Below are 9,489 nucleotides of genomic sequence, written 5' to 3' on the forward strand. Positions count from 1 at the left end.
GACGGCTCCAGGTGAGGCTGACGGCTCCAGGTGAGGCCGACGGGAGGTGGCTTCCAGACCCCGTGCGGCCTCGCGGGCGCGCACTCACCCTCTGCCGTCCCTGTCTTACAGCAGCTCTCAGGACGAGCCTGAGAGCAAGGCCAAGCCGCCCCAGCAGGAGGAGGGGCCCAAGGGTAGGTGGCGGCTAGGCGGGCCCCAGGGAGATGGGGGCAGTGCATCCCTGCTCTTGCTCATACCCTGTCCCCCCAGGTGTTGATGAGCAGAGCGACAGTAGCGAGGAGAGTGAGGAGGAGAAGCCGCCTGAGGAGGACAAGGAGGAGGAGGAGGAGAAGAAGGCGCCCACCCCGCAGGAGAAGAAGCGCAGGAAAGGTGCGGCTGGTGTGGCCCCCATGTTGGAGGCTCGGGTCAGGCCCTGGCGCTCTGCTGCCTCCTCCCCTCTCCCCTGCAGGCCTCCCTCATCTGCAGTGGAGGTACGGGTGGATGCCGGGTCCCAGGGTTGCTCTGGCCCTGACCCCTTTCCTGTGCCCCGCAGACAGCAGCGAGGAGTCGGACAGCTCAGAGGAGAGCGACATTGACAGCGAGGCCTCCTCGGCCCTCTTCATGGCGGTAAGGCCCAGCCCGGTGACAGGGGAGGCCTCAGCGTCTGTTTCCAGACTCACACCCCTCACCCCACCCTGACCTCCGCAGAAGAAGAAGACGCCACCCAAGAGAGAGCGGAAGCCGTCGGGAGGGAGTTCGAGGGGCAACAGCCGCCCAGGCACGCCCAGCGCAGAGGGCGGCAGCACCTCCTCCACCCTGCGGGCGGCTGCCAGCAAACTCGAGCAAGGTGAGTGCCTGTGGCCTCCCCACTCCCCACAGCCACGGCCTCCTGACCTCTGTTGGGGCTTAAGACAGAGAGGAGATGGAGATGGGGGTGGAGGCCTGTCTGTCCCCAATCCCCCCTGAACCCTAATCCTGGCACTGCCCAGCCCGGGGTCCTGCTCAGGGGTTCAGCCTCCTGCCCCCAAGACTCAGCCCTGATGCCACTCCCACAGGGAAGCGGGTGAACGAGATGCCTGCAGCCAAGCGGTTGCGGCTGGACGCAGGGCCCCAGAGCCTGTCTGGGAAGTCGACCCCCCAGCCGCCATCGGGCAAGTCAACACCCAGTAGCGGGTAAGTTGACGAGGACAGCAGGGGGCAGGGCAAGGGCTACCGGGGACAAGCTCACTGATGCCACCTTCCCCACCCTCCCATCCTCAGCGACGTGCAGGTGACTGAGGATGCCGTGCGCCGCTACCTGACACGGAAGCCCATGACCACTAAGGACCTGCTGAAAAAGTTCCAGACCAAGAAGACAGGACTGAGCAGCGAGCAGACGGTGAACGTGCTGGCCCAGATCCTCAAGCGCCTCAACCCCGAGCGCAAGATGGTCAACGACAAAATGCACTTCTCCCTCAAGGAGTGAGGCGCCGTCCGGCACACGGCCCTGCCCCCGAACTCAGGCTCTCACTGCCCCTTCTCCACTGTCCGGCACACGGCCCTGCCCCCAAACTCAGGCTCTCACTGCCCCTTCTCCTCTGTCCAGCACACGGCCCTGCCCCCAAACTCAGGCTCTCACTGCCCCTTCTCCACTGTCCAGCACACGGCCCTGCCCCCGAACTCAGCCTCTCACTGCCCCTTCGCCATCCTGCTCCCTGACTCCCAGGGCCCCATAGTTAGCAATTCTGGAAAGGTTAAGCCCTGTGGCCCCTGCTTCTGGAATCTTCAGATGCCTAATAGGCCTTCTTACTGTCCTCCTGGCTCAGCCTCCCTCACACTGGCCAAGGGCCCGTGCTGCCCACTTCCACAGTTCTCCCTTCCACTCTCCTAGGTCTCTCAACAGCCGTGACTTGTCCACCGCACAGCCCAGGAAGTCTTCAGTTCGGGCTGGGCGTGATGATACGCGCCTGCAGTCCCCACTACCTGGGAGGCTTAGCCCAGTTCAAGGCTATAGTGAACTTTGATGGTGCCGCTGCACTCCAGCCCAGGTGACAGAATGAGATCCTGGCACACACGAAAAAGTAGCCAGACATAGTGGCAGGCGCCTGTGGTCCCAGCTACTTTGTAGGCTGAAGCACGAGAATCACTTGAACCTGGGAGGTGGAGGTTGCTATGAGCCGAGACCATGCCACTGCACTGCAACCTGGATGACAGAGTGAGACTCTCTCTCAGTAAATAAAAAAATAAGTTGCTCAGATTTCTTTGTTTTAGATCTGCTATTCTGTTGGGGATAAATGTCTTGTTCCTTATGTTTTGGTGCCACCTTTCATGGTTTTTATTTTTTAGTTTTTGAGACAGGGTCTTGCTCTGTTGCCCAGGCTGGACTGCAGTGTCCACTGTCTCAGCTCCTTGCACCCTCCACGTCGTGGGCTTAAGCCATCCTCCCCGCTTAGCCTTTCAAGTAGTGCACACCACCACGCCCAGCTAATTTTTAAATTTTTTGTAGAGGTGAGGTCTCATTGTATTGCCCTGGCCAGCCTTGAACTCATGGCTCAGCCAGGCATGTATGATTATGCCCGGCTAATGTGTTTTTGTTTTGTTTGAGACGGAGTTTCACTCTTGTTGCCCAGGCTGGAGTCCAGTGGTGCAATCTCGGCTTACCGCAACGTCCGGTTCCCTGGCTCATGCAATTCTGCCTCAGCCTCCCGAGTCGCTGGGATTACAGGCACCCGCCACCACACCCGGCTAATTTTTGTATTTTTAGTAGAGATGGTGTTTCACCATGTTGGCCAGGCTGGTCTCGAACTCCTGACCGCAGGTGATCTGCCTGCCTCGGCCTCCCAAAGTATTGGTATTACAGGCGTGAGCCACCACTCCCGCCACGCCCGGCTGATGTTTTTTAACGCAGCCTGACTTTGTGGCCTGATAAACCTAGAAACTGAAGTTCCTGGGCAGCCTTCTGTTTCTTGTGACTCCCCGTGGGGATCGATTTTCTTGTGATTTGGGATCGGAGGCCCACGGCCAGCTGGGGGCTCTGTGGGAATCTGGGGTGGCCTACTTTGCAGGCAGTCCTTCCAGATGGTTCCGCCTTGGCTTTCGCTAGCTACCCAGCTCATTTTGTGTGTGGTTCTCGGCTTGCAGGCTTTGTCCCTAGGGGGCCGCCATAGCCAACCCCCCCACCCCCCCGATGGTGGGTCCGTATGTTTCAGGTTCCCAGGGATGTTTTCGTGGGGCTTCCTTCCCTTCTTACAAGCTTGGTCATGCATATATTTGATCTGGCATTGCCAGGCGCTCTGTAAGGTAGGGCTTTTCCAGTTCCTGGTCAGTAATGTAGCTGGAAATGGAATTTGGCTGCAGCCACTACTTTTGAACCCATCTTCCGGGCGATCCCTTCCGTCTTGCCGGTGGTTGGAAACTTGCAGGTGGATGTCTTCCCCACCCAGTTCTGTAGCCCTTGGCTGCCGAGCAGGAATGCCTGAGATGTCCGGCTAATTCCTCGGAATGTCCCAGTTCAGGCCAACCTACCCACCCCTTCTCCCCCCAGGCCTTCTTGGGCAGCAGGGAGGCAGCTCTCGAGGGAGCTGCTGCCTCAGCAGTTTCGCCCCAGCCGTCCCCACTGCATGGACCTTCATCCAAGGAGGCCGGGTGGTGTGGCCCTGTGGTTAGGAGCAGGGGCTTTGCATTCAGGTAGGACCTGGGTTCAAATGCCAGGTCCGTTGCTTAATTCTGGGTGACTTCAGGCTTTTTTTTTTTTTTTTTGAGATGCAGTCTCACTCTGTCGCCCAGGCTGGAGTGCAGTGGCATGATCTCGGCTCACTGCAGCCTCCACCTCCTGGGTTCAAGCAATTCTCCTACCTCAGCATCCTGAGTAGCTGGGATGACAAGCACGCCCCACCACGTCCAGCTAATTTTGTTTTTTGGGTTTATTTCTGAGATGGAGTTTCACTCTGTCGCCCAGGTTGGAGTGCAGTGGTGCAATCTTGGCTCACTGCAGCTTCTGACTCCTGGGTTCCAAGTGATTCTCCTGCCTCAGCCTCCCGAGTAGCTGGGACTACGCCCAGCTAATTTTTTAATAGAGATGGGGTTTTGCCACGTTGACCAGGCTGGTCTTGAACTGCTGACCTCAGGTGATCTGCCCACCTCGGCCTCCCAAAGTGCTGGGATCACAGGCGTGAGCTACTGCGCCCGGCCTCATTTTTGTATTTTCATTAGAGATGGGGAGTCACCATGTTGGCCTGGCTGGTCTCGAACTCCCGACCTCAAATGATCCTCCCACCCCAACCTCCCAAAGTGTGGGGATTACAGGTGTGAGCCACTGGGCCCAGCCAGGCTTTTTGAGACAGAGTCTCACTCTGTCGAACAGGCTTGAGTGCAATGGCACAATCTCAACTCACTGCAACCTCCACCTCTCAGGTTCAAGCAATTCTGCTGCCTCTGCCTCCCAAGTAGCTGGGATTACAGGCGCCCACCACATTTTTGTATTTTTAGTAGAGATGGGTTTCACCATGTTGGTCAAGCTGGTCTCAAACTCCTGATCTCAGGTGATCCATCCGCCTCAGCCTCCCGAGGGGTGAGCCACCATGCCAAGCCCAGGCTTTTCTTTCCATCTGAAAATTATCTCAATAAGCACTTCAGGAAGAAAAACCACATCATCATCATCGAAGCAATCCCCCGTGGATGGAGTTGCGGTCACTTCCAGTCTTTCCTAATACGAAGAAGGCATCAGATGTCCCTATGCCAGCAGTTTCACTGGCCTGTGTGGGGGGAACCCCGCAAACAGGGCTCCTGGGGCAGAGGGTGTAATTTACAATTCCCCAGTAGCAGCTGCTCATCCAAAGAGCTGCTAGCAATTTACACCCCCACCAACAGCACGGGGGTGCGCCTGGGTCACACGCGGGCTGTGTGTGAGGGTTTTCTGATTTTCACCAATCTTGTGGGTGCTTAGGGTCAAGTACCCCTTCGGACAATCACAAGCTGTTTGCTTGTTTTTGCATTCTAAGCTACGGGTACTGCCTTACACTCTGTAACCAAGCTGACTAGGACGGGTTCTGAGGAGCTCCCCTGTACCGGGAAGGGGACTGGGCTCACACAGGGCTGGGTATGGAAGCCTGGAGAGCCCTTATTCTCACTGGCTGCATCATGCTGGACATTACCATGACCTGGACGGCCTCCATCACCCCAGGGGCTCTGACACGCTCAGATCCCAGGATGGGGCTGCAGTTATGGGGCTCTCAGGTTGGCCTTCCCAAGACAGGCGTCCCTGTCCCCTTGTGTCCCCACCCTTGGCTGTCCCCAGGCCTCTCCCTTTTCCTGTTTTGATGCTGGCTCAGCCAGGCCCGGAGACAGGGGCATGATGTCCTAATCCTCCAGGCGGGAGCCACCACGGAGGGTTCCCGTGGACTCGGTCTCCTGCCAAGCCACCTTTCCCAGCACTCACATACACCCCGCCTGGCACATGATACATGTGGGGGCTCCTGAGCCCCAGCACCCTGACTTAGTGGGGAGGGACCCCAATGGGGTCCCACGAAGCCCCCCGACTTCCGCTCCAGGCAGCAGGTCGGGGGACACACCAGTTGCCTGCCCTGGCCGCCAGCACAGCACTCATAAATCAGGGGGTGTCTGGGGCGTAGGAAATGGGTGTGTGGAATGTCGGGGTGGGGTAGGCTGGGGGTGAGCCCTTAACTCTTAGAAGGGTGGGGTGCGGGGCAGGAGATGCCTGGATCCCAGGGTGCAGGAGATGGGCTGGTGCAGACGTGGGGCCTCCTGGCTGCAGGGGCCGGCAGTGAAGAGGTTAGCTCCCAGCCCAGGCAGGGCATAAATTCGGGGGACAGCTCCCACCCTCAGGACCTGCTCATCACAATGGCTGTGGGAAAGGTCCTGCTGGGCTCTCTGCTGCTCCTGTCCCTGCAGCTGGGACAGGGCTGGGGCCCTGATGCCCATGGGGCTCCGGTGGCCAATGGAGAGTTCTCGTCTGAGCAGGTGGCAAAGGCTGGAGGGACCTGGCTGGGTAAGGACCCCCAGGAACCCTCTGTGACTTCCCAACTTCCCCCAGCCCTGAACCTGCTCACTGTCAGCGCCCTTCTCTCCCACAGGCACCCACCGCCCCCTTGCCCGCCTGCGCCGAGCCCCGTCCGGTCCATGCCAGCTGTGGAGCCTGACCCTATCGGTGGCAGAGCTGGGCCTGGGCTACGCCTCAGAGGAGAAGGTCATCTTCCGCTACTGCGCCGGCAGCTGCCCCCGTGGTGCCCACACCCAGCATGGCCTGGCGCTGGCCCGGCTGCAGGGCCAGGGCCGAGCCCACGGCGGGCCCTGCTGCTGGCCCACTCGCTACACCGACGTGGCCTTTCTTGACGACCGCCACCGCTGGCAGCGGCTGCCCCAGCTCTCGGCGGCTGCCTGCGGCTGTGGTGGCTGAGTGCCCGGCCTGGCACCCAGGAGCTGCAGTGCTGGGGGAGCTCGGCTGATTTATTTATTGGAGACCAGGATGCAGAGACAACAAGGATGGGAGTGGGCGGGGGCGACCAGCAATGAATGCAATAAAGGACACCACTCTCCCGGCTGTGTGACCTTGACCGTGTGTCCAGCCAGCCACACTTGGAGCTCCCTGTGGGCCAGTGACATCCTGGGTTCCCCTGCAGATCCCGGCCCCAGCAAGCAGCCACTGCAATGTCCCAGTTAGGCTGTCCATTCCCCAACTTTATTCACAAATCCAGTGTCTGTAGAAAGCTGGGGGTCAGCAGGCTGCGGGCGGTTGTCCAGACTCCCCTGGCCCCATGCCCTCAGGGAGGGAGCGGCAGATCACAGAGATGCGCCGGCCCCGGGGAATCCGGCACTCCCCAAAGAAGGACTCTTCGTCCCGAAGGATCTCATGGGAGAAGTCATAACGGGCTGAGCCCCTGCAAGAGGAAACAGGCTGTGACTGGGTGCAAGGAGGGCAGCCCCTGCTCCAGGCAGATCTGGATTCCAGCCCCCTGCTGCCTCCCACACAGGCCCTGGGGTAAAGGCTTCTTTGGAGAGGGCTGGAGGTACCTAAGGATGTAGAGGGAGCCCGGCTCCAGCAAGAGTTCCAGCCACTCCCCCGGCTCCTGGGTGTGCACCAGCCGCATAACGCTGGGAGACAGGAGAGACAGGCCGGCGATAGTGGCCCCGCAGAACTGCAAAAGGGGTGTGGGGATGGGTCAGGCTCTGGTCTGGCCTGCCTATCCCCTGGCTGGGAGTGCCAAGGCGTAGGCCTCTGCCCACCTTGATGCTGTCCACGTGGGGCTTGATGTAGCCCCGGGCTTCCAGGTCCAGCACGTGCACGGAGGAGAGCAGGGTCTGGCCGGGGCCAAAGGCGGCCGCCTGCACGCGCTGCAGGATGGCCCGGCTGGCTTCTGACCAGCGCGACTTCTCTGTCTCTCGGAAGCCGTGGATGGCCTGCACAGAGAGCTTGGTCAAGCCTGGGAGTTCCCAGAGGGAACAAGGAAATGGAGGCATGGAGGGGCAGAAAACAGGGAAAGGGGCTGGTGTCCCTAATGTGACTTTCGACCCTGCCCTCAACTCAAACTCCCCTAGTCCCCCCAACCATGGCCCTACCTAGGTGTGACCTCAGCCCTTAGTACTCACCATGAGGCTACAATTTCAGGTCCCCAATGCTGGCCCGGCCCCAATATTCAATTGGCTGAGTCTCCCCACAACTTGACCCCACCCAAGTGTCCTGTCTCTGTCTCTCAACATCATCTGGTTCCACATCCGTTTCTGACCCTAACCTTGGTCCCAGATCGCAGAAGTGCTCTCCCTGACCCCAGTGTTCTCATCCCCCAGGTCCCACCCCTCCCACAGCCTGAGTTTCAGCCTAGCTCCCACCAGAGCCCGGCTCCCACCATAGCCCGGCTCCCAAATCCCTGCTCTAGCTACCGACCCCAACAAGGCCCTGCCCCATCCCAGCATGTGTGTCTCCCCTATCTCCGCTCACAGCCTGGTTCTGCCGTCTCTAAACGACTTCCCCGGCCCCCTGCCCCCAGCATGGCCCCAACCCTTCTGTGCGCTTGACTCCTCGGACCCCGCCCCAAGCTTGGTCCCGCCCCATCCATGCGCTCGACGACCTGACCACGCCCCAATACCAACTGCCACGCTCTACCGCACTCTAACTGCTGCCAGCGTAATCGCACCCCAACCCAACTCCCAATCCCCTGGCCCACCCCCACCAAGCCGCGCCCCCACGCTGGACTGAGCTGTAACCACCTCCCAGCGTGACCACGCCCCATCCCAGCACAGGTCCCCACTGTCCCCGCCCCCAGCGTGGCCACGCCCCGTCCGTACGCTAGACTCCTGTCCCCGCCCCCAGAGTGTCACCGCCCCATCCCTGAGCTGGTCTTTGTCCCCGCCCCAGCGTGGCCCCGCCCCATTCCTGCGCCCGACTCCCTGCCCCCCCCCCCCCCCCCCCACCCACCCCCCCCCCCCACCCCCCCCCCCCCCCCCACCCCCCCCCCCCAAAACCCCCCACCTCGGACTCAGACAGTTCACGGCAGCGCAATTGTTCATGGCAGCACAATTCACAACAACCAAAAAGTAGAAACAACCCAAGTGTCCATCAACATATGAATGGAGAAACAAAATCTGATTTATTCACACAATGGAATATTCAGCCATAAAAAAGGAATTAACTTTTGATACACGCTACATGGGCAAATCTTGAAAACCTAAGTCAAATAGCCAGACACATGATTCCGCTTATATGAGGGATTTAGAATAGGCAAATCCACAGAGACATAAAGTAGAACACTGAATAACTGTTTAATGGGTACAGAGTGTCTATTGGGATGCTGAAAAAGTTCTGAAGACAGATTGTGGTGATGGCTGCACAACAATGTGAATGTGCTTAATGCCACTGAACTGTACACTTCAACATGGTTAAAATGGTATATTATGTATATTTTACCACAAGAAAAATACCGAAATAGAAAATAAATCCAGAAGTACATTCAGGTTTATACTAAATGGGGATCATTCTCCTCAAGTGAGAACGGCTCACAACACAGAAACTGCTCATATCTTCCAACCATGTTAACAGTTCAAAGGGACAAAAACTATGGGGTCATTTGGAAGATACTGAAAAGTACTTGAAAAATCCATTACTAATTTATAAAAGCAAGATTGTGAGTAGAGATGAACACTCTTCACCATAACAAGAAAGATCCTGCATTCCTAACAAGATGGAACCACCAAAAGGGTTGGGACTTGCTAGACACCCAGGGGCCAATTTTTCCACATTTTCACATTTCTGAGATCATAATGAGTCTCAAGACCTATGTTTCCATTTTAAATTTTCATTATCAAATTAATGGTGTGTCTTAAAATCAACAGGAATTTGGTACGAGAACCTGCTTTGGAAGGCTGCATGTGAGCTACACAACCACAGCTCAGAGAATGAGGTAAACATCATCTCCACAGGTTCTGAGTTCCAGATCCCCTTTGAAAGACTCTGAACCCAGAGTACTCCTTTAAATACACATAAAAACATGAGGACTATGGTATAATTTCAGTTCAAAA

General features: G+C 58.0%; 3 protein-coding genes across 3 annotated transcripts in view; 2 read left to right on the top strand and 1 right to left on the bottom strand.

The window, feature by feature from the left end:
* The window catches only part of GTF2F1 (general transcription factor IIF subunit 1), a 14,087-nt gene extending 12,614 nt beyond the window's left edge, over positions 1-1,473 (top strand). Inside the window, exons 7-12 of the mRNA XM_017864649.1 lie at positions 36-173; positions 250-369; positions 533-606; positions 688-826; positions 1,035-1,152; positions 1,240-1,473. Of these exons, the coding sequence (XP_017720138.1) occupies positions 36-173; positions 250-369; positions 533-606; positions 688-826; positions 1,035-1,152; positions 1,240-1,444 (794 nt within the window). The 3' untranslated portion in view covers positions 1,445-1,473. The remainder of the gene's footprint in view (positions 1-35; positions 174-249; positions 370-532; positions 607-687; positions 827-1,034; positions 1,153-1,239) is intronic.
* Positions 1,474-4,520: 3,047 nt separating this feature from the next.
* PSPN (persephin) lies at positions 4,521-6,517 on the top strand. The gene is made up of 2 exons (XM_017864652.1): positions 4,521-5,965; positions 6,051-6,517. Exons 1-2 carry the CDS (start codon positions 5,671-5,673, stop codon positions 6,371-6,373), a joined length of 618 nt encoding a protein of 205 aa, XP_017720141.1. The 5' UTR covers positions 4,521-5,670; the 3' UTR covers positions 6,374-6,517.
* ALKBH7 (alkB homolog 7, RNA demethylase) lies at positions 6,414-7,767 on the bottom strand. The gene is made up of 4 exons (XM_017864653.1): positions 7,564-7,767; positions 7,201-7,374; positions 6,988-7,112; positions 6,414-6,854 (listed from the first exon to the last, which is right to left on the bottom strand). Exons 1-4 carry the CDS (start codon positions 7,564-7,566, stop codon positions 6,692-6,694), a joined length of 465 nt encoding a protein of 154 aa, XP_017720142.1. The 5' UTR covers positions 7,567-7,767; the 3' UTR covers positions 6,414-6,691.
* Between the last annotated feature and the right edge of the window lie 1,722 nt (positions 7,768-9,489).

This window comes from Rhinopithecus bieti, unplaced genomic scaffold (assembly GCF_001698545.2).
Source record: "Rhinopithecus bieti isolate Rb0 unplaced genomic scaffold, ASM169854v2 scaffold_79021, whole genome shotgun sequence".
Taxonomy (NCBI): Eukaryota; Metazoa; Chordata; class Mammalia; order Primates; family Cercopithecidae; genus Rhinopithecus; species Rhinopithecus bieti.

Excerpts from the sequence above, each read along its gene's own strand:
- PSPN (XM_017864652.1), top strand. The coding sequence starts at position 5,671 with ATGCCTGGATCCCAGGGTGCAGGAGATGGGCTGGTGCAGACGTGGGGC. Across the intron at positions 5,966-6,050 it reads GGCTGGAGGGACCTGGCTGG|GCACCCACCGCCCCCTTGCC; the intron begins GTAAGGACCCCC and ends TCTCTCCCACAG.
- ALKBH7 (XM_017864653.1), bottom strand. Across the intron at positions 7,113-7,200 it reads CCCACGTGGACAGCATCAAG|TTCTGCGGGGCCACTATCGC; the intron begins GTGGGCAGAGGC and ends CCCCTTTTGCAG. Across the intron at positions 6,855-6,987 it reads GGCTCCCTCTACATCCTTAG|GGGCTCAGCCCGTTATGACT; the intron begins GTACCTCCAGCC and ends TTCCTCTTGCAG.